The sequence below is a fragment of the Diplotaxodon limnothrissa genome, linkage group LG14 (genome assembly GCF_057381915.1).
Source record: "Diplotaxodon limnothrissa isolate DT_005_m linkage group LG14, D_limnothrissa_male_GT1.1, whole genome shotgun sequence".
Classification (NCBI taxonomy): Eukaryota; Metazoa; Chordata; class Actinopteri; order Cichliformes; family Cichlidae; genus Diplotaxodon; species Diplotaxodon limnothrissa.
In genome coordinates this window covers 20388630-20413298 of record NC_140609.1, presented here as the reverse complement: position 1 = coordinate 20413298, position 24669 = coordinate 20388630, and the positions used below count along the sequence as shown (strand labels likewise).

Here is a 24669-nt window from a genome sequence, read left to right as displayed (position 1 = left end):
CCCCATCATATCGCTCCTGTCTCGCATGGAGGGGGAGAGATAGTGAGAGGGACAGAAGGGAGGAAAGAGAAGTTTGTTTTTCCACAAGAGGACAACATTCCCAGGCCTGTACCATTTCTCTTCCTATTAATAGAGCACACACACACACACACGTTATCTCAACACCAGCTCCTACATCACTATAGCTACTGCGGAAAACACAAGCAAAATCCAATATTACTTTATGTTGTAGTGTTACAGTGTGGTCAAATATAGTTACAATTATCTCATGATCCACCACCGGCGTGATACAGAGACAGAGACAGACGAAGGCAGAGCGCCGACAGGAGTTTAAGATCATTTATCGCTGTGCCTCGCCCATGTTCTTGTCTTGTACTCCTTAATAAAGCAGTCACTCAGCCTCGGGTCTGATGTCTGATTTATTTCGTGCATTCGGCTCACTCATATCATACCGTTGACTTTGACAGTGAATTCAAACAATTTCCACACTCGCTGGAATCCAAAGTTAACATGACACCACAAAAAAAAGAAAGGGAAAAAAAACAACAACGATGGGTCAGTCACGCTTCCACCAGGACCCAGCTCCTCCACATACCCCAAAACTGTCTTACTTATTACCAGAGGAGCAGCCTACCGTAAACAAGATAAGAGGTTGTCATGTACGTAGCTGTTAGGCCTCTGTGGTGCAGAGGTTAAAAGGTCTGGTGTCGACCCCGGAGGCTGCTCAGCTCCAGAGGTGAATGACGGGGGAGGCTACAGCTCGGCGCCAGTTTTGTGGAGACTCTCTACACAACAGAGATCAAACTTTACAAATGAATTTACACATGGATTTGTGCTCAGCTCCAGCAAGAGATGATGCTGTTTAATATGATGTCATTGACTTGTGCACATCCTGTTCATGTTGTGTCCCGGTCACTCTGTGATGTGCTGAGTACCAAGAGATCCCAAAGGGAACGGCCTGAGCCTTTTTTGTTGGTTTGATTTTGTTTGCTTTTGTTTGTGTATGAGTTTTGCCACTAAGGCTTCCCTTATGCTCGCAGGATCGGGTGTGGTGCTCTCAAATAGTGACTCTGCCAATGATGAATGTGCGAATATCCACTGTGGTATTCTCCTAAGTGGTAGGTGTCCCCACTCAGATAAAGCCTTCACATCAGCGCTGGTAAAGGGGGATCAGTAGCCGAAACCAGAAGCAAAGAAATCAAAGTTCTTTTTTTCCAGTAAGTATCATTTTTCCAAACTATACCAACATCTCAGTTTCTGCACTGATTCATCATTGAAAAGTGACCCAATTATACAACAGTGCGGCTTCTTAATTAAGGTAAAGCTGAGGTCATCGTATTCGGCCCCAAAGATATGATAACTGTGGTGTCTAAGCAGATACTTACTCTGGATGGCATTGCCTTGGCTTCCCGTAACAACACTGTGAGGAATCTCGGAGTGGATTTTTGGCCTGGATATGTCCTTTGACACACATATTAAAAGTAAAATGGGAGGCAGAGCCTTCAGCTTTCTTCTGTAGAACCAGCTCCCAGTTCGGATTCAGGAGACAGACACCATCTCTACTTTTAAGATTAGACTTGAAAGCATATAGTTAAGGCCCAAACAGGTGGCCCGGAGACCTCCCTTAGTTACACTAAATGTTTCGTCTTCAGTCACCTTATTTCACTCACTATATGTTTATACACTGCTCTGCTTTTAATCATTAGATATTCATACTGTCTGGCTCTCTTTCACAGTGTGTCCCCCTCACCAGCACCACCACCCCACCACCACCACCGGTTGTGGCAGATGGCTTTCCCTCCCGAGACTGGTTCAATTGGAGGTTTCTTCCTGTTAACAAAGGGAGTTTTTCCTTCCTACTTTTGCGAAGTGCTTACTCACAGGGGGGCGTATGATTGATGCCGTTATCTCTATATTATTTTAGTGTTTTTGCTTATAATATAGAGCGCCTCGAGGCAACTGTTGTTGCAATTTAACATCATGGTGGGGAGTCACATGATTAATAGTGGATCAATGACCCTCTTAAGGGATAACCCAAAATAGGGTTTAAATACCTGGGACACACCAGCATTTGGTTTTAGAACTGAAGAAGCTTCTCAGATGAGAAGTGAAATATCTTCAGGAAACTTAAGCTCAATCGCTTTCTTTCCATGCTCCTTGGACGTCATATAAACAAACTAGAATAGTTTCTTAAACCCGGCTACAGCATCAATGGCACCCGGGTGTGGATACAAAATTGAGAGGTGTACGACCAACTGAAACCAAAGTGTGGCTTACCCCAGTGGATGTGACGTCATTTTTGATGTGTGGCGCTGTTCGCCAGAGTGAGAACATTGACGGCACCACAACTCTGATCCACAACAGAGATTCAGCCTAATGTAAATTACTACCGAGCAACTGATCGTGTATAATTGGTGTTATAGCGTCAACACCGAGCTTCCATACTTTGGTTTGTGCCAAGTTGGTAAAATGATCAAGAAAGATTTATTTCGGGTTTATTATGATAAAAGTTCAATGTCGGCATTATTGGATTGGTGACAAATGTTCATACGCCAAGCAAATCTTCTTTAAATGGAGCTGTGTTTATATTTTGGCCTGCCATGCTTCGAACATGCACATAGAGTCCTTTTCTGGCTGAGGGGCTGTTCCCTCCGTCAATAAGATCCAGATGTGAGCTCAGTGGGAGAGTGGATAAAAATAGAGTGAGAGAGGTGAGAGAGGAAGAAAGACAAAGGCGGAGACGGGGGTCAGAGCGAAAGCAAGATGGACAAAGTCTCATCTGAGCATACGTCGACACAAAGCTTCAAGAACCTCTCTCATCGTCCTCAACTTCTTTCTCTCCCCTCCTGTTTCTTCTCCCCTCTTAAACAAAAACACTAGCCCCTCTGATGTCACCGCATTCCTATGACAAAACACGCCCGGCCCATACACACAGTTGCCACGGGCGACCAAGAATACACACAGGGGTGACCCTCATCATTGTCAAACCCTAAAATATTAGACCGCAGCTCCATGCATGACTGTTCGTAATGTCAGCATTGGCAGTTTAAAAAGTCCTCCCTCTGTCTTTTCTGCGCTTTTCCTCTGACAAATATATTATAGCTGCAGAACGATGTGTGTGTGTGTGCGCGTCAAAAAAATGCCTCCCCCAAACCCACTTCCTGCCCTGCCCTTTCAATGAAGACAATTATGGCTCCTGCAAGCAGGATAACACAGAAGAAATAGCTCCTTAAAAGGAAGGATCCATGTTGTTTTTACCTCTGCACATAATTTTTCAAATTAAAAGCCAGTGTCGCATGTTTTTTAAATATAAAGACTAAAAGAAGTTTCTTGTGTCTGAAGGAGAGCAAAGGTAAGGTATTTATAATCTTTATGGCATTTTTGCTTCTTTGGAAAGTGGCCGCAATGACGAGCTGCAACACTGAGAGTGGCTTTACTTCTATTAAATTAAAATAAATGGTAGCATGACTTCACTGTACATTACACTACTGGACATAACTGATTACTATAAGCACATATTTAGTGCTTTTTAGGGTTTAGAGTGGCTTAAATGAACAAGGAGGCCAACTGCTACAGTTTGGAATAAAATAGATATAAAAAGATCCTTTGGCATTGATGTCTCGATACCAGACAGGAAGTCCTGAAGACATGAAGATATGATGATAGAGCAGTTTTAAATCATCGACTGTGAAAACACTGAACTTTTCAAGTGTCACTGAGAGCTGAAAATGCTTTATACTGAAATCTAGTGACAAACCAGCGACCTTACATGTGCACCGTGGGTCAATGGTTTCTCAGCAGGAGAGCACAGATACTTAACAAACGTCACGTGTCACATTTCTCACTGACATCAAACTGGAGCTAAACAAATAGTCATTTATGACCAGCTAGAGGTGAGCTCCATATTCTCATTGTGCTAACCCCGTGCATCCCGGACATCTAGTGCACATCTCTCAGGTGGCAGTGGCTTTTAATAATAATGGTATTTGACACCAAAGGAACAAAAGGTGTTCTTTAAAGAGGTTACCTCAACCGGGAAACCAAGAAGCCAATAATAGTGTTTTCACAAAGGGCCACAGAGATTTGAGGTGGTGCTGTAGGCCTTATACCAATATTGGATGGCCTTTTATTTCCACCTTTTACAAATACAAATTTTATTTGTCACATACACAGTACAACATATAGTGAATATGCAGTGAAATGCTTGTGTACTGAACTGCGGACAGGCTGCAGACGTAGCCGCACCACTCCAGGGCTGGTTTTTAGCATGGGGCACTCTAGCCAGGACCCCGGGTAGGAATCGAACTCGCAAACTCCACTCCAGAGGTGTGTAGTCTTACCACTACACTATGGTCCTAATTCACACTAGCATTACTTCTCTAACCTTGAGGTGTATCTAAGGCCTCAGTCACACAGGCCTAGAGAACGGCTGGCGACACACTCACAGCCTCCAGTTGCTACAGAAATCTGTGCGATCCCCAACCAGTTGGTGAGTGGTTGCTGGAGGCTGCTTGCTGTTGCTGAAACCAGTCACAAAGATGTGCTGTACTCAAAACCTCTTTGTGATTGCTTTAGTCGTCCATAGTTTGAAGGGAAGACGCCAACTTGTCTACAAACACTCGTCATTAGTACTTGAGCCGTGGGAAAACTTCTCCAGAAACAGAGAATATTCGCCTTCACACACACGTTTCAGATGGTGCAACTTTTACTTTTAACCCTTTAAATCCTAACCTAATTTAGCCTTTAAACCAGGGGTGGGCAACTCCAGGCCTCAAGGGCCGGTGTCCTGCAGGTTTTAGATGTATCCTTGATCCAACACAGCTGATTTAAATGGCTAAATTATCTCCTCAACAAGTTCTCCAGCGGAATGTAATGAACTAATCATTTGATTCAGGTGTGCTGACCCAGGGTGAGATCTAAAACCTGCAGGACACCGGCCCTTGAGGCCTGGAGTTGCCCACCCCTGGGCTAAACCCTAACCCGTCGACATGCTTCAGTTTCACTTCCACTAGGCAAGTAGTTGTTGAGGGTTTGCAGACAAGTTGGAGTCATCCATATAACCAAACATTTTACTTGGTGAAAGGAGGTTGCCGGTAAGTTGCCAACTGATGTCTAGGCCTGTTTTTCCTTGTTTAAGCTACATGTTAGATTTGGGTTAGCCCATATTTATCTATTATATTTGGTTTGTTTTTTTGAGTTATTGTAAAAATATTATATCTTAATTAAATTGCTGATGAGTAAACCCCTTTCTTCTCTAAGTCCAGACAAACTGTTGATTTTTCTGTACCTGCACATAAAATGCATAATGTAGGAGACTAATTGCTAGCTCTTCCACAAGCCTTTGCAACCATTTATTTATTCATTACTTAGCCCTAACACCCTTCTCTACAGCAGCAGCTGTATGAAGTCATCATGGATTAAAGGTAAGTGTTTGCTCACTGCAGTGGTCAGGCTATAAAGAGGCTTGTTAAAATTATGTAAAATTCACATGATGAATAAAGCGCAGTTTTTAAAGAAGGGAAAGCTGGAGGATTGCTTCATGAAAATAACCAGAACAAGTGAGCAGACCTGACGTTTGAAAGATTCATATTTTATTTTAAAGCAGCTGACATGGATTCATAGCTCCCTTCTTCTTCTTCTTCTTCTTTTTTTAAATTCAGGGTCAGATTATGAGCTATTTTAGGGCCTTGTTATCTTCTTATCATAAAGGTTTTGCTGCTTCAGCCTTTAGTTACAACCTTGTAACTTTTTAGTGAAGTACAATGATGAATGAGAAAACAAAGACGTGACAGATCAAGAAAAAAAAGAAAAAGTGCAACAAAATCAGAACAACTACAATAATGAGTGTGTAAAATGAAGTGGTTCTCATTTGAACTGTGCTTATTAAACTTTGGGTTTGGATCCTTAATTTTACCATAGGCTTGTTTTTAATGTGTCCACGTTGCCAAAATCCTGCTGTTTTATCACGCTGCAAATCAGGCACCAAGATTTAGTCCTGGCCGGACATTTATGCTAACAAGTGATGTTTAATAAGAGCTCTTTTAAACCCCATGAGAAAAATGGTTAATTTCTCTCCTCCCTTCACAATAACATTTCAGAGCCACAGAACCGAAATGCCAACTGCCGAATAAAATGTTTGAACAGGGGAAATGTTGAGGCCTCGCTGAAAATAAGAAGCCTATTGAGGAGCGAAGAAGGACTACATTGTTTCAGGACAAACAGACCCGATTACCCACAACCCCCTAGCTGTCACTGGGTGATGGGGGCTTTGTGTGAGTCCTTCAAACAAACGTTTGGGGACAGATGCACGCACGAACACACTCGCATTCCTTCAATCTGCAGATAAATGGCAGTCATCATCATTAACCTTCATCACTGCCCTTGTGATTACTGCTGCTGTTATATCTGGCAGAATTTCCACGCTGCTGGATGAATGTGAGCGACAGCCAAGGGACAGCAGGTCAGCACGCACACGCACACGCACACGCACACACACACACTTAACCACAGGAAATTAAAATTTAATAATTCAGCAGGATTGTAAGCAAGGTTTGGCAAGAACAGCATGCCAGTTTCAGTTTGGACATTTGGTTTTAGGACACGGGTTCCACAAGCACGAGTGTGTCTGGTATTTCTGGAATCGTTTGATGGTATTTGTTTTGATTCAAGTGCATTAAATAAACAACAGGGTTCATGCCCAAATGAAGCTCTGACTCAGAAGAGATATCTCTCCTCCTTTCTTTATTTTCTTGCTTTACGCCAGATCAGGTATCACCGCTCCTGTCGACATCATGCAGGGCCAAGTGTAAAAAACAAATCAGCATTTAGAGCTCTTGGCCCAATCAAACCAACACTGACCTCAATGTCTGAAACTTTTCCTGTTAACGCCGGAAATCTTCTGTCTGTGATAGGCAACCAATCAGATGACTGGCTTTGAAGGAGGCGTCTTCCATTGGATAAAAATGGATGATTTTAAACTGTGCATCATGTAAACTTACTGTAGTGGAGGCCAAGAAGAAAGACATGGAGGTGGAAATGCAAGGTACAAGCAAGAACTGTGATTCTCTGTTTACGGCATTGAAACGATGCACAGCAGGGGCAGGAAGATGCAGGGAACAGACTGTCTCACTTTAATGGCCACTCTCCTATGATTTCTTCACCCTCTGATTTCTTAAGTGCACTTGGCACAATCCAGCTGCTGCTACTGAGGGAGAAGCTACAGGAAAAACATCCACCACCTCATGGATTACTGACTAGCTGACGGACAGGCGAGACCAGGAAGCGCTCTGCACGAGCTCCACTGTGTCGTCTCCATTCCTGTTGAGCTTGTACACATCAGACTTTCCTTACAGCACTGGGTCAGGATCATGCCACCTACAGAGATACTCCCTATCAAAGGGAACCATGAGCAGGGAATTGCTGTTTCCACTTCATTATAAAAGAAAAAAGGTGCACAAACATGTAGAAATCACTGACGAGTCTGGGCACTGATAGCTCTGTGTTCGTCTGAGCTTGTGCTAAACTCAATTTAGTGTGTGAGATAAACACACGCAGGCGTGAAAGCGTGCACACACATCATCTCCATGCTTATGTTTCTTTCTGTCTCTCTCTCCCTCAGTCACACTACCACACACGAGTTCAGCTGAGGTAAGGTCAACATATTTTCAGGATGACTCACAGCTTGGTGAGAACTCATCTTGGGACTAAATGTTTTACTTAAGTACAAAGGTTGCCGGTGGCCAGAACCAACCTCTCACCTATGTGGGGGGTTGAAGAAACAAAACAGGTCACCTCCTCAGGACTTTCTTTTAATTGGGAGAAAAGGGCCTAAAAAAAGTCATCAGGACTATATGTTATGTTACGAGGACTGTAAACAAAAGCCGTGCTTTAAGCTCCCCCAATAAGGCAATCTGAGTATTTATTAACCTCAGCGCGAGAGGTGAAGTGAAGTTGCACTAACAGGCAGATGGTGACCGGATCAGCTCTGATGCTGTAATAAAAGTGGCATTAATCTGATCACGAAAGGCTCAAACACACACGAACTATATTAAAAATGCTACAGCGATGCCATCCCCATGCTGCAGAGGATGATGGGACATCAGAGGGAACCACAGTGATTGAGTCCACCTCAAAGGGGGTGATTTCACTGATGAGGTAATACAATGACAGCAGCGCAGAGCTAAAGTTACAAGATACAAAGCCTGTGATTCAGCAGTGTACGATCCACACACACAAACAATGGAATCTAATTGTGGAATACCTTTAGTACTCTAATCTAAAGTTTTACTCAAAAACATGAAAGCTTTCTACCTGATTACATTCATTAATCGTCATAACTAAATCCACTCCAGCTTCAGGGAAAACATCAAAAACAAATGTCACTCTGCAGAAAAAACGAAATCAAAAACCACTCCACCTGCCTTTGAGGCGTCTTTGGCCGTAGCTGCTCCCTTTTCCCTTTTCCAATCATCTTCCTCCTCACCCTGCGCCTTAATCCGGGAACCAACCAGCCACTCGGGAACAGCGCTCCGACACTTCCAGCGTCTCCCTTTCCCATTTTCACGAGTGTTTCTTAACTGACAGCTAGAGCATGAGCCAAACCGGCGGACTGATGCCATAAGATAAGGACAGAAGCAGAGAAGGCAGGAATGGGAATGTCATGTTTCCCCAGGGTGGGACAATGGAAATGAACACCCAAGTCAGCCCACAGTTAGGCCGAGGCCAAGACGCTGTATACGACTGACTGTGTGTGCACGCCTGTGTCCAACCACGCTGCAAAATATGCCATGTTAGACATCGCACAGTCATACTATTGTGCGAGTGACAAGGCAAGACATACAGGAGGTCACTGGAAGTTTAGACACACACACACACACACACACACACACTTAATAATATAACCACTCACAATGCAAGTTTCATGGTTTACTCTCCACTGAACTAAAAAACAGAGGATTTCAAAGTCATATGAAAAGCAAATTAGGCTCGTTATAAGACATACAGCCACATTAGAACAGCTTTTCATTCAGCTCTCATTAGGCACAACCAAAGGGAATATACATTTTTCCCACAGCAACCAGAATCCGATTGGTTCGCTAGGCCTGTGTGACTGAGGCCTTATTTTTAATGTCTTAGCTCTTGCTTTAATGTTCACCCTGTACTGTGGTGCCCAGACTGCTAAAGTTAAAGCAGACACAACTAAAGGACATAATCTTCGTTGTCACTAACTCATTTCTGTTGAACTACAATGGATTTTTTTCCCCCCAGGTATTCTTCACAGGACCTTTTTTAGCTTTGTTAGCCTCGGGCTGTTTCACTCAGGCACATGGAAGCTAGTACTGTAGTAAACCTCACATTAGGTGAATCATCAACAAGCTGAAAACCTGAATTTGCATCTTAGAGAGCTTCGAGGCCACATGGTCTGCAGATGTATGTGACTCAGACAGAAAACCACAGAGAAGACTAACTGATATGAGACATAGCTCATATGGTTATCTTAAAGCGTCTGACCCATTTTCTGAGTGGTATAAGAACCGGGTCAAACTGGAATCTGGACATTTATGTCGAGACAAAAAGCACGTTTCAGTATGTCGAAATCTGCCCGTGCACACACAAAAAAGCTGAAATAGCAACTCTGTTAGAAAGTGCTGTTTCAGAAGAGGCTTTCCTTACATAAGCAAACTGCTCTGTAATTACACTGGGTGGATCCACACCAACCGAGAGAGGAGCGAGTTAGAAAGAGACAGTAAAGAGGAGAGCAAGTGGGAACAAAGAGAAAGAAAAGACAGCCACCGTTCACAAGTTTGAACTTTAATGGTGAAAAAGAAACAGACAGCCACCCTCCTTAAAAGGAAAAGTTGAAGATTTTCAAAGCATATTGCAACCGTCACCAACCGAGGGCAAAGACATCTGAACCGTTTTTCCCACAGATGTTTTTTCCCCACTGTGAGAACCCAGATGGAGCCTCATTTCTTTGCTGTGACACTACATGTCAGTGAGGTTTATGTATTTATTTATTTTTATTGCTCAAAAGCATCTTTTGAAAAGCTTCGTTATTCACATGCTATCTAGTCCGTGGATGTTAACCTAGAATTAGTTACTGCAGTCCAAGCAAAGTATGGACTGTGTGTGCTGAGCTTATTTAATCCATTTTAAAACGAGAAAGATTGGCCAGTGACCAAATTTACAGGGTTTTTTTTCTCTCTTCATCTTTTTACCAAATTTAATCAACGTCATGTTGGCAGTTTTTTGTGTAACAACGCCAACAAAAAGACAACTAATCACTAATCCAAGAGAAGACCAAATACAAAAGGAAATGGTATTTTGGACAGTTATCTACAGTCTTGCTGAGAAGGAGAAAAGAGTATTCTTTCCTGTGTCTCTCCTTTAGTCTGTGTTTTGTCCCCTATAGACTTTTCTCTCCTTTCCCTGGAGGTTTCTTCCTGTTAAAAGGGAGTTTTTCTTTTCCACTCTCAAAAAGTCCTTCTTCACAGGGGGTCGTTTGAATACTGTAGGTCTTTACCTTACAGTATAAAGTGTCTGCTGTTGTGATTTAGTGCCATATAAATACAACTGAATTGGAAATACAGGCTCAATTAGAAGCTACAGTAAACAGCACAGCTCTGTAACAAAAAGGCGACCAAATCGGCCTCAAAGCTTACTTTTAAAGCTCCAAGTTTAACAAATTCAATTCCAGTTTTTTCATATTAATGGCCACTTTGTTAGGTACACATTGCTAGTCCTGAGTTTTTCCCCTTTTGCCTTCAGAGCTGCATTAATTTAGCACAGCATGGATTCAACGAGGTGTTGGAATCATCCTGCAGATATTTTGGTTCATACTGACGGGACAGCATCACACAGTTGCTGCAGATTTGTCAGCAGCGATGTGCATCTCCCACGAACATCCCAAAGGTGCTGTATTGGATTGATTTCTGTTGCCTGTGGAAGCCATTGTCATGTTCAAGAAATCCTATTGAGATGATGTGACCTTTGTGACACAGTGAGTTATCCTGCTGGAAGCAACCATTAGAAGATTGGTACACTGTGGTCATAAAGCTATGAACATGGCCAGCAACAATACCCAGGATGGATTCATGTTTTCTTGTTGTTTGCACCCCATCCTGGCTTGCATCAAAAGTTCAAGCTGCTGGTTGTGTAATAGTGAGGAGGATATTTTTAGACTCCTTATTATTAAATGAGCATAGTTTAAGCTCCTCAGCATACCTGAGTATTGTTGTTGGCCTTGTTTATTCCTTTATGACCAGAAAAAATCAAGACTCGTAATACCAGACAACATTTTTTTAAATCTTCTGTTGTCCAATTTTGGTGAGCCTTTGTGAACTGTAGCCTTAATTTCCCGTTCTTAGCTGACAGACGTGATCATCTGCTGCTGTAGCCCTTCTGCTTTGAGGTTGTGCAACAAGCCTATTTAGAGATGGTCTTCTGCAATACCAAACTTATAACAAGTGGTTATTGTTGACATCCTATCAGCTCAAAACAGTCTGGACATTCTCCTCTGACATCAATACGGCATTTTCACCCAGGAAACTGCCACTCACTGGATATTTTCTCTTTTTTGGACCAGTCTCTGTAAACCCCAAAGATGGCTGTGCGGAAAAACCCCAGTAGATCAGCAGTTTCTGAAATAACCAAGCCTTCCCATTTTGCACCAGCAACCATGCCTCATTCTGATGCCCAGTTTGAACCTCAGCAGGTCAAACGGCACTAGGCTAGATTGTTCATTGCTTTTGAGTGTTTTTATTAAGCTGACCAGCTGCTGGCTCTATACTAATGCTATCATGCAAATGTGAAAGTAGTATCACGCCTAAATGTTTTCTACCCAAAGTATTACTGCAAAGAGATAATGTAATCTATATTGTTTTATATAGATGAACAAACTATACCCAGTGAGCTACTCTTGGTTATTGATTAAAATTACTGGTTAGATATTGGGGACATGTTCTCTGCGGTCTTGAGGCTTTAAGAAGGATCAAGCCCAACATTCCTTTTAATTACTGGTTATACTTGTGACACTTGATCTACCTACCAAGTAAAAACTACACAATAGACATGCCAGTATATTTCATTTATTAAATCAAAGCACACTTGCGTCAGTATCGTGGTTCCATAATTATCTTTTTAGGCTTAACCTCTAAGGATTTGTTTTCCAACTCCACCCACATAAAGTTAGAAGCTTCCCATGTGTCACTGATGCCACAGATATCAGTAGACAACCTTTTGATCTTTTGATTCATCCCACCGCTTCCCTCTCATCTCCAGAGTCTTTGGGTCATTTGGGCAGGACAAGCCATATCTGCACCCTTTCATCTCTCCGATACTTTTTTACCTCTCTCTCAGCAGCCAGCACTTTTTGGACCTCGCTAAACCTCTGCTGACCTTTGCATATCAAAAAACAAACCCCCTCGCACCCACACAATATCCCCTGTGTGGATATGGAGCTGACCTTTCCCTTTACTTTTAAGTGTGGTTTCAAAGAAAGCTGCACATTGGATAAGCTCCTTCTTCTCCATTGATCACAGTGTAAATGATTTTGATTGCACATTTTGTAGTTGATAAAAAAAACACTTCATTATACACTCACCTGTTCAACTGCTTTTAAGAACAAATATTTAATCAGGCAATCAAGTAGCAACATCCAAGCATGCAGACACACTCAAAGAGACCTGCTGGAGTAACTTAAGAGACTTTAAATGTGGCATGGTTGTTGGTATGAGTATTTAAGAAACTGTTAATCTACATTTCCCTCAGAGTCATCTCTGGAGTTCACAGAGAAAGGAGAAAATATCCTGTGAGCAGCAGTTCTCTGAGTTAAATAGCTTGTTAATGCTGGAAGTCAGACGAAAATGACCAGACTACTTCGAGCTAATAGGAAATAAACAGTAAGTCAAACAACCACCAGTGATGCAGAAGAGCATCTTTGAATGCACAACACATCAAACCTAGAAACAGTTGGGCTACAGCGGCAGAAGACCACACCAGCTGCCACTCCTCTCACTTGTGACTATGCTTGATAACTAACAGTAGACAACAGCAGCAGGAGGCTTGGGTTACTCCAGTTTATCTGTGATTCAGTGCTGACTGAAAACATCTCTGATTTGTGATAACATGCGTCCTTTATTTGCAAGTTCATAATAATATTCCAGGTGTAAAAAGACAAAAAAATGTGTTGTTTTTGTTTTTTTGGCTGTCTGAAGTAAGACCTATAAGTGGGAATAGCCCAAGAAAAAGATCCGTCAGAGGGAGAGTATTAGATTCCATGTGGGTGGCCTGATATAACAAAGTCGGTCATAAATCTGGAGTTATAAACACTGTGCTTTTAGACCTAATCCATGGAGAGCGGAGCACAAACCAATCTCTATGCCTCTTTCCTTCTCTCTTACTATATATCCTCGTTCGCTTCTCCCATTACCTCAAAAACCCACTTCCTCTATACACTTGGCTGGCCTCATCAATAGAAGAAGAATGAACATCAGAGTTAAGAAATGTATTTCACGCCACAGTGAATCGCGGAACAAGGTCTGTCCACAGTGTGCAAGAAGTACACAGAAGCATGAACGATTTGGAGTTGGCATCCTTTTGAGTCCAGACTGTAATTTGTCTGATTACACGCACCAAACAGCATTTAATTACTGGCCAAAACTGACTTTGGGGCTTTAAATTGCTTAACGCATAATGACGAGTACCTACAACCCAAATGATCCTGCAGAAGCCTTCTAATAGCCGGCCCACATGACCAGTGTGCAGCTCTTTTGGGAAAGTTAAAGACGGTTACGTAACATGAAGCAAAGGGAAGATGGGCCACATTCCTGCTGCCTGTTAAAGTGAAAACTACTGCAGCTGTAGGAGAAACACACACACAGACACACACACACATCCAGGAGGACTTACAACGCATCTGTTGGAGGCAAAGACAATATTTATGCCTCATCTGACCTATAAAGTGCTACTCTATACCAGAGAAATATGAATTTTACCCACACTGGGTAAGCTGTGGTTACTTTTTCCAAACATTTAATGAAGGACTTTACCAATGCATGATCAAACATGTTCAGTTTCAGCCATAAAATTTATATCTGTCAACATAATATTATAATGTTGGTCAAGATTCTCTCATAGCACTGCCTTACATGAAAATCTGGACATCTGCATAAATATCAATAAGATTTGTCCCCAGGCAGTTTCAGTGTGAGGATCCAAACGTTTGTCAAACATGTAAACTTTAGAGTTTAAAGGTTTCCGCTTTAGTGAAGAAAAAAAAAAAAAAGATAATGGTTATATTAAGATTTTACATTTTACTCACCTCTGGTTCAACAATAAACCAGCCTTTTCCTACCATCTGCTCCCATTACCTCTCATTCCTTCACTCCCCCCGCCTCCCTTCCTTCCCTCCATTTCCCTCCTCTCCCTGTTCTATTTTGATCCTGTAACTTTTTTTAAAACCAGAAAGTTTCCTTCCAACTCTCTCCTTTTTTTGCTCCCTGCCTTCCTCTCTCCGTCTCTCTCTACCTGACACTTGGCTCGCCTGCCTGCCGTGCACCAAGACAAAACGTTATGACCTCACTTCGGTGCAATGTTCCAGAGAGACACGGAGAGACAGAGCAGCGAAGGATGAAATAACAGGAGGTAGAAATATAGAAGAATTGGCATTAAAAAAAGATAAGTGGAGATGGGATGAGGGTATAAAGTAGAAATGCAGCCTGGAGAAAAGAAAACAGCTATGATTGGCAACATCTGGATGTGGACGGGAGAAGAAATGGGGACTGGAATGATGCAAAGGGGCACGGGAGGAGGAGGAGAGGAAAAACAACAGAAATTAATGGGAGATTTTGATGTCAGGAAACTGCACCATGGCTGAAATAAGCCATGTCTCCAGAAAAGGAAAGAAAAACGCTCCTTCTTCCTCCCGTTCTTCATCCCTCCCTCGCTTTAGGAACTTGCCTGCGATCCATTTTAGCTTGGCACTGTTGTTATTACATTCAGTCCAAATCTCTCTCACACACAGAGCACCAGTGCTGCAGGACCCTAAACACAGTCACCTGGCAAAAGTCTATGCTCTGAAGATTTGGAGCAAAAAAAGAGGCACTGACATAGTCCAGACGAACAACATGCATGGGCTCACACATACACAGGAGTATGACTAAAGAGGATAAAGAGAAAAACAGTTTTATACGCATGCGGGCGACACACAAATAAGAGCGCACCGGACACAATAACATGCACATAGCCAGTACTGCTGGAAGTCATCAAACCCTTCAGTTACTGCAACAACTTCCCTTTTCCCTAAACCCATTTCCTGCCCGATGAGGGTCACTCGCCAGCCACTGCTGCTGTCGCTAAGGACAATCGATTGCAAACAAATGAAGAGCAAACGTAACTGATGCAAATATTATTATCAGTGAAACCAAAAACAGCCCTGTGGACTGGATGCTGAAGCCGTGGAGCCGCACGCAAAGCTACATAATTGTTTGTTTTGAGCAAATAAAAACAACAAGGCTCAGATTCCTGAAAAACAGACACAGCGACAAATCTCAAGTAACCACAACAGTCGCTATGATAAGCAGCTGATGATGTAAGAAAACTGAAGTCTCGGACGTTAGGCCTGCACCTTCCTGTCCTTCCAGGCCTCAGACTGCATGAGGTGTGCTCTAAGCAAGAGCAGCCATGTATGGCAATCAGTGACACACGCACACACACGCACACACACAGCTACCTTTAAATTGTCTACTCAAATTGAGTAGAAAAGCTCCATATAAGTACCATTTTTCTTTAAAGCTTTCCTATGTTCCCTTCAGTTTCTCTTGACAGTTAGTAACCTTTATATTCCAATGATACAACAAGACAGACGGTCTCTCCCGGTGTTTAGACAGAAATAAGCAAATGTAACATTACATCAAACATCCACACGCATAAACTCAGTCTGTGTTTGGGAGAACTGTTTATTACATCCCCCCTCTATGATTCTGGCACGGAGACAATCGAAACTGGATGAAACAAATAAACGAAAACAGACTCGGCGGGCTTCAGTCCATTCCTTAATGCCTTTTGTCTGCAATCCGTTTAATCAAACTAATAACATCCTCTGATGTTTGTTTAAACACAGCTCAGCCTATAATGGCTTCTGTATTGTAAGGTCTGCGTCCAAACATGCTCCGAAACTAGCTGTACGGGTCCCGAATGAAAGCGCTTCATAAAAGCAGAGATACACACAGGCACTGGGTGCAGCTGCACAACTGTGAGAGCAATCCATAGAAAATAAATGTTCAATATTCTACCAAACGTTTCTCACGCTACATCTGTGCTACCTCGAGTAACAGGGAAACAGTGAACCTCCAATTTTGAAACATAAAAACTGAAAGTGTGTGTCTGTGTGTAATACTGTGTGGTGTTCATGGCTTCTTTTTTGCAGCTAACAATGGCACATTTATATAATTGTTCAGGGAAGTAGGTGAGCATTTGAGGTTAGATTATCCAAACTCAAAAGATGTCAGGTAAAAAAAAAAATCCATGAATGAAAGGTAACTCACCACTTTAGGCTTGGCTCTTTGTGGCGTGGGCGCGGATGGAGCGTCCTCCTTCTTCTGTGGTCCGGCTTCTGCCACCCCAGTGGGGCTGGTCTCGCTGGGTCCCTCTGAAGCTGACACTGCGCAGTGTGCTGAAAGCCCTCCTGGGCCCTCGGGGTCCCTTTCAGAAGTGCTCAGATCAAGGATGTATTTCTGCGTCACATCCTCCAGCGAAGGGGCCTCATCTCCTGAAGGCCTGCTTCCGGGCGGGGGTTCTGTAGCGGATCGGACGGCAAAGTCTACCTCCTTGAGGGGCTGGAGTTGTGGAGGTGGGGAGATGGGGATGAAGGTGGTGGGCTCGCTGGTGTGGCGGGCATGCTTGGGTATGGTTTTGGGTTTGGACTGCAGTGGCAGTGGGGAAAGAGGAGATGCGAGCTTGGTTTGGTCGCTGCGGTCCTCGTGCACCTCTGAGCCCAGCTCCGCCGGCTCAAATGGATCCTCAGGAGGGGAGAACGTCAACCTGTTTGGACGTTTTCTGGTGGGCCGACGATTCATTCTGGGAGACAGAGCTCCGGCTAGTTTAAGGTCAAAGTTAAACTTCTGGACCTCGTCCTCTTCACCTTGGTCTATGACATCACCATCTTCATCATCGTGGTATTCGGAGGGAGGGGTGCTTTCCGACAGGGAGCGAGCCTTTGTGACTTTATTACTGTCATTCGGCTGCTGATGCAGATGCGCATGTTTAGGTTTAACTTCGGGTTCCCACAGTTCCTCTCTCTGCTCGCTCAGGATTGGCTCGCTGCTGGAAGGTGGAATCTGGCCCAGGTGCTCCAGCTCACTGATTGGCTGAGTGCTGCCAGTCTGACCTCTGCACTGAGGGTCATTTTGAGAAATAAAAGGGGCATCACTACGGCGACTGGGGTCACTGAATGACTTCTTCTTGGGGGCTTTGCCATTGCTGTGCTCATCTGCCATCAGTCTGTCCATCGCACCTGGCTCAGCCACAATGTTCCTGATCACCCCACTGTAATCCCGAATGGCGTCATCACGGAGCCCGCCATCACTGCAAACTGACAGGTCACTGGCCACGCTGCCTTTATATTCTGACAGCGTGCCCACAGAAGAAGCTTCTGGAGCACCTCCCCCTCCACCTTTGACAGACAAGGATCCTAACAGGTTGCTGTCCACAGAAGAAAAGTTGTTGTTCCCCTCTTCTGCCACAGAGCAGCGCCGCTGAGGCATGGGGTCACTGAGAGAGCGGTAGACTGTAGACTCGCCATTTCCCACAGCTGATCCTGTTGTTGACTCTGCATTGCTGCCATTACTGGAATCAGAGCCCGCGTTACCAGAGGGGGAGAATTTGCGCCTTCGACGGACAGCGTTCGGGGTTGCGGGGGTTTCAGATCCTCCCCCTCCTCCCGCAGTGGCTGCTGACCCCCCGGCACTGTTACCGTGGATCCCCTCACTGACGTTGGCAATACCAGCAGCAGTGTTCTGCTCTGTGACAAGGCTGTCGTTCTCAGCCACACGGGCAGGAAGAGCCACAGTGCGAGGCGCGCTCACCTCATTCAGACGATTTGCACAGCTCAAGCTGTTCTCTGTGATCTTTTCTCCCTCCTGCTTAAACCCGTCCCCCTCATGGAGCGCAGACTGCTTCCATACAGTGACCGGCTGCTCTAGCACATCCCATGCTATTCTTGACCCCAAATCGACCCCTTCTGAGCCCAAGTATGACCTATCCGAGGGGTCGCCGGGTCCCGTCTCAGGCTCCGTCACAATCCCTTCATCTGTTAAACTCGACTCAGGGCCCGAAAGTTCATCCACAGAGCGGTCGTAGAACACGCTTTCATCCGAATCACCCTTCAGCGTGACTCTCTCCAGCTCTCCACTCTGTCTCTTTGACTTCTCCCAGTACTCTGTGCCCCTGCTGTTTAGCTTCTCCATCTGCATACTTTGTTTATCTCTCTCACCCCTCTCCCTCACCTTGTTCTCACTCTCCCTCTTATGTTTATCCTTGTCTTTTGTGTTCTCAAACCTAGCCCCTTGATCTCTCCTTGCCTCATCCTTTATGCCCTCCCCAGCCTTCTCCATCTCCTCGATTGTTTTCTTAAACTTCAAACATTCAGCCCTAGAAATACTGTCACTTCCTCTTACAGCGACACAATCCTCGTCATCATCTTCCCTCGTGCTCATCTGGCAGATATCTCTAATGACCTGTCTGGCTTCCTGCACATACATGTCATGCACTGGCATCGCTTCATCATCATCAAAATCACCATCAAATCCATAATCCCTCATTCTGCGCCCTCTCCCAACCCTAAAATCTCCACCATCACTTTCTACTTCCCTGTCTGACACCACCACCCTCCCTCCACTGCTCTCTCCATCCGAATCAAGCCGCTGCTCAGAGGAGCTCCTCTTTGTGGGGCCGCTTGTCAAGTAACACCTGGTGGCAGGAGCAGGTTTGTCTGAATAAGTAAAGGATTTCGCACGCCGCAAAGTGGCTGTCAGGTCTTTGAGAGACGGGCGACGCCCTGAAGATAGCAGGGTCCCGCCGTGAGCCCCTGAACCAATCCTATACACTGATGATGACCCCTCCCCAACCCCTGATCTATCCCCTCCACTTGATTTATGCACCCTCAGACCCGGCAGGTCAGATTTGAGAAAGCTTAAGAGCGTCATAGTTTCTGAGGTGATATCAGGGTTGGATGTGGATATCTGGTGTTTCTCATTATCACTGACCCTACCTCCTGCTGTGACTTTCCTTAATCCCACGTTCTCACCACCTCTCTTCCCTGAAGATAACCCACTTTCTCTGGCAAGTGCACTAGGCAACGGTGTTACAGCTGGCACAATCTTGGGGCGCACACGCACAGGGGCACGGGAGAAGTTGTCCCCATGGCCGAAGCTCGGGGAGCGGTACATGGTAAAATTCCCATGGTAAGTTTTACTCAACACGGAAGACGCCGCCGCTCTACTAGTGCTACCTTCTGCTCCCCTCGTATTAAACAACACATTAGCTGCACGGTTGGCACAGCCAGCCAAGTCCTCCTCTTTCAGTGTCTCGGTGCTTGAGTACCGGCTGCTGCAACGTGACTCGCCGGGGCTGGACAGAAATGGGGGTATGCTGACCTTTGACACTCGCGACACACCCGGGAGCGTCACTGAGGTCACAGGTGAGGTGATGCGCTCCCACTGCTGCACCCTGGCTCTGTGACTGCTGGGTTCTCGTGCCGAGTGGCTCCGGGTTACCGCCCCGCCAAATTCCCCTCCAGTGTTTTGCTGGTGCTGCCTCTCTAGGTGCTCCATCATCACGGCCGCATCACTGTCACTGTCTTCTGATTCGCCATCATGATCGTCGTAGTCATCACGGCCTGTTATTAGAGCAGCCCCGCTGACTTTCTTCTTCTTCCTCAGCGAGCGCCGGCGGACTGCCTCTCGGCAGTGGGGGCCTAAGGAACCAGGACTGTCCTCCTCGCTGCCTGAAGACCTGCCAATGGCCTTTGTGCCCCACCAGCCATTTTTACTGTGGGATAAATAGCTGCCTGCTCGCTCTGTCTCACCCCTCTCTCCTGCCCGGTAGGAGACAGACAGAGAGGGCTTATAAGAAGCACTCCAACTGCCTCCTCTTTTTCTCCTGGTCTGCTCCTCCTCTTCGTCTCCAGAGCTAAACCTCCAGCGGGAGCTGAGGGGAGAAGCAACTTTCGCTGGGTGTGTTAACTCAGTGGAGGGAGCTACAGTGGAGGAGGAGGAGAAGGAGGAGGCGGTAATGGCTTTATCTGGAGCTGGAGCAGATGAGAGAGAGGAGGCGGAGGGGGCTGGAGCTCTAGAGGAGCTATGTAAGGAATGTAAACTATCCCTGGGCAGCCCGACCCCCTGTCTATCCCTTCTCTCCCTCGCTGTCGGCTGGTGAAGAGAGGAGGAGCAGGAGGTGGTGTCCGAGCTCTCCGATCGACTCCGAGACGAAGCGGGACAGGGTTGAAGGTCAGGGTTAGGGTCAGATGTCAAACCTGTCGATCTGGGGGCCTGAGCCGCCGCCTCAGCGCTGGGACTATGAGACCTGTATGGAGATGATTTAACCCCGTGGTAGCGACCACAACTGCTACCAGAAGTGTTTCTGCCAGACACTCTGTTACTCTGACTGCGCGCCTCTACGTCTGCCTCATCATTTGAGTGCCGAGAGCGGTCGGCTTTGGAGTAAAAGCACAAACCATACGTTAAAGTCTCTTTAGCAGCACCGCTCTCTCTGCTCTGTACTCCAGCTAGGCACTTGTCATGAAAGGGCAGGTCACAACCTTCATTAGCTGAGCTGCAGGGACACAGTCTGTCTCTCTCAGAGCTGCAGGTGAGCTCCTGCAGGTGGCCTCGGCCAACTGCCTTTAAATCCTCACAAGCTTCAACAGTCTTGCCCTGCTGCAAAGGCTTGCTTTGCCTCTCATCAAACAGCTGCCTAATTTTAGTAACACTGGGCCACTTGTCAGAGTGCAGGGGGTGAAAGTCAGTGTAGTGTGTGGCGTGATAACTTCTGTGGGCTTTGCAGGGTGGAGGAACCCCTCTACTGCTAACATCCTCCTCTTCATCTGGAGTCAAAGTCTTTGTGAGCTCAGAAGGAGGTGCATTAATCTGGGAATAGTCTCTCTTACCCGACTTGCCGCCGCTGTCGCTTGATAAACTTCTAAAAATCCGCTTGTCGCTTTTCCTGTCCGAGTCTGAGCCTGACACAGAGTCGGTGCCCGAGTGAAACTTAAGTGCCTCTGCTGTTGCGCTGTCACTATCCTGGAAATATCCACCACCGACACCGCCGCTGTCCTCGTGAAAAGTTTTCCCAGGTGGAACCCTGTCACTCCTGGAGCCTCGGGCCCGGGGAAAAGCGCTGCTCCCCCGCGTGTCCGCTGCACAGTCTCCCGGCGAGGCTGTGTGCGTCCTGGCGGAGCCGCTGCTGTTACTCCTCCTGCTGTTGCTGAACTTCTCAGTCAGCTCGCGGATGGATGGAGAAATGAAGGAGAGAAGAGAGGGAGAGCCTCTCTTTGGCTCTGCGGTTAGGAGGCTGGCGGTGGTGGCAGAGATTTTGGAAACTTTTCTTGACACACTGACATTACGCGTCGTCGTCGTCAAGGGCTGCTCTGCTTTGCTGGGCTCCGGGGGAAGGGCGACGCCAACTGCCTCCAAATCCCCTGATTTGTGTGGCTGCTCTTCCCTCCTGTTGGCGACCCAGGGCCCCAGCTTTCTGAAAGAGACGCTGCGATACACAGCCGCATTCTTCTCCTCGCTTTCTGCCATTGTTCATGTCTTTTGTTACGGCTCTCACACACGCATTGGAAACTCCACGGGTAGCTGTTACACATCCAAGCACCTTTTCTTAGTTGTGGTCCATCTGCAGTTTAACCTAACAGCAAGAAAAAGGGGGGAAATGAGTGCTGGCAAAGCTTCATATTGCTCTGTAACGAGGTTAGTTAAGTGATAAATAAAGTGTTCAGTGAGTAAAGTAGCTGAGTGTTGCCCTCTTATCAAAAACTTACATGTTGTCGACTCCCGAAACCGTATCCGTGCCAAGTGGGAAAGCGATACAAGTTTTTTTTCTTCTTCTTTGGCCCCAAATCTTCACAAACACAACTTCTCCATTGTTTTCCTCTCACTGTTTCTAAACGTGTGCCCATCGCCAGGCACGGGCCCTGCGCATCATTCCCTAATAATTCCCAAACTGTTTATGGACTCCCTGTTTTGGCATGATTTGCTTTTCCGTGACTTATGTTGTTTTTTGCATGTAAATGCCTGAGATAGAGGAAGAGAGGGGGGTGGCTGGGCGGGACCAGGGGTATAGGGGCAGTCATAGCCCCCCTCGGGGATTGAGAGGAAAAGCTTTTTTTTCCCCCTTTTTGATAGGAGAGGGGATATACTGTGGACTAACAAGATGTAATTATAGCTCTTTCCCTTGCGAAAAAAACCCCAACACACACACACACACACACACACACACACACACACACACACACACAATTCTAAGTGTTTTAGACACTCCAAAATATTTATTATTCAATACCTACAATTTGGACTTGCAACATCTTTATGAAACCTAAAGGATGTCAATGAAAACATAGGTGCTGATTTCCGAGATGCATTCAAGGTGTTACGTTTAAAAATCAGCCTTCAGGGGTAAAAAAAAAATTCACAAAGGAAGCCAAAGAGTTTGAGTTACTGCACAGCTCCAGCAAACTTTGGTGTGATGGTGTTTGTGAATTACTGTGTCAGCATTCAGGGGGAGCTGGTGGTGTTGGTGTGGTGGTGGCAGGGAGGATAAAAGTTTTCACTCGTGCACAATAACCCCTCTGTGGTGCTTCCCATGTGGCTGTCTGGTTAACAGGTCCTTTTGTTCCAACGGGGGGATTCTGTTTCACAGGCTGTGAGAAAAGTACACGCTGGCTGCAGCGCCCCCTAAAGGCTCACTCGTAACACGTCAGGTCAAAGGTGGAGGTTGATGGAAGAACCCAAACGAGCCCGGTGAGGTCAGCCCATCTATCTGTGATGGCATGATGCATTTAAATTGAGGTCATTTAAATTTAAATGACCTTGCAGGGTCCGAATGTGATTTGGATTGAAAGGATTTTTGGAGTTTGTTTGATTGTTTTTGTGTTTGTTAATGTTTTTTTTTTTTAAATCCCAGCAAGAAACATTTTCAGGAAATCCCCATCTGCCTTAGTAATTCACTCCTAACCAACCAATTATTTTCTTTAAACACAAACAAATAGGAAGAAGCAGTACTGATACAGGAATTGAAACATTTCTTAATAATTCAGACTAATTCTCTATTAGCTCAAAATCTTTAAGAAAGTTTGTTTGCTTTTTGTTTTTGTTTTTTTAAAGGTTCTCCAAACTTTTGCAAACTTGTTAGTTTTTAAAAAAAAATTAATTGTATTTCAAAATACACAATATTCTTTTCTGGTGGAGCACCAGTGTGTGTTGAGTTTTTGTTCTGTAAGTTTGTTTGTTTGTTTTTTCACCAAAACCACAGCATTTACATTTTTATTCTAGCTTGTAAAAGTATGAGGTTCACTAATATTTATTTTTATGTCCTTTTGGATACAAACAGCATTGATCTGGTTCAGATACTCTTCTCACATTTCTTCACACATTTTTTCCATCTCTCTACACTGCTGAACACCGAATCAGAGTTCCTTTAACTTGGAAACTGAAGAGGAAACTGCAGCGGGTGGTGAGGGCAGCAGATCGGGCAATTGGCACTTCACTAACCCCCCCTCAGAGACATCTATACTGGCAGACTTCAGCAGAAAGCCAGCATCATCATCAAACACCCCTTGCACCCTGGACACTCACTCTAGGTGCAGTGACTCCCAAGCTAGGCGAGTGGCTCCAGCAGAGCCCGGGAACAACATCGGAGATCTCTGTCCAGAAGAGCGCAGTCCTGGGAACAGCTAAGATACTGTGCAGGACCCTCAAGCTCCCAGGCCTCTGGTAGAGGACCCGAGCTTGAAGGATTAACCGCCCACAGGGGCGAGTGGGGAATTTATTTATTTATTTTTATATGTAAGCATGTATGTGGAAATATGTGTGTATGTACGTACGCATGCATAGATGCATGTATATATACATATATGTATGGGTGTATCTGTATGTATGCAGGTGTATGAATAATTTGTACATATCTTTCTTGTGTAAATGTAAATCTGTCTGTGTTATTATGTAAATACTTACTTACGCTATTGTGTATTTCACACGGAGAGATGCCAAACTGCCTTTCATTGTTCTTGTAACAGTGACAATAAAGAGCTATTCTATTCTAATCTATTCTATACGGCTAATACTGGGCCAGATCCCCTTTTTGTCTTCAAAACTCTTTGTGCTAACCATTAGCGGCTAATGGACTGCAATCTGGTGACTGCGGAGACCGTTCAAGTACAGTGAACTCACTGTTGTGTTCAAGAAAACAGAGATGATTTTCACCTAGAGACCTGCTGCTCACTGGATATTTCCCTTTTTTCAGTTCATCTCCTATAAACCCCAAAGATGTTTGTGCAGGAAAAATCCCAGCAGATCTTTAGTTCCTGAAATACACTTAAATCACCTTTTTTGCCCCATTCTGATGCTTCGTTTGAACTTCAACAATCTACATATGTAAATACACTGCGTTGCT

The 24669-nt window shown here is 45.1% G+C and overlaps 1 protein-coding gene across 1 annotated transcript in view; it reads right to left on the bottom strand.

The window, feature by feature from the left end:
- The window catches only part of arhgef17 (Rho guanine nucleotide exchange factor (GEF) 17), a 64661-nt gene extending 42414 nt beyond the window's left edge, over positions 1–22247 (bottom strand). The window contains exons 1-2 of the mRNA XM_085370621.1: positions 22040–22247; positions 16545–21906 (exon numbers count right to left, since the gene is read on the bottom strand). Coding sequence (XP_085226747.1) covers positions 16545–21800 — 5256 coding nt within the window. The 5' untranslated portion in view covers positions 21801–21906; positions 22040–22247. The remainder of the gene's footprint in view (positions 1–16544; positions 21907–22039) is intronic.
- Between the last annotated feature and the right edge of the window lie 2422 nt (positions 22248–24669).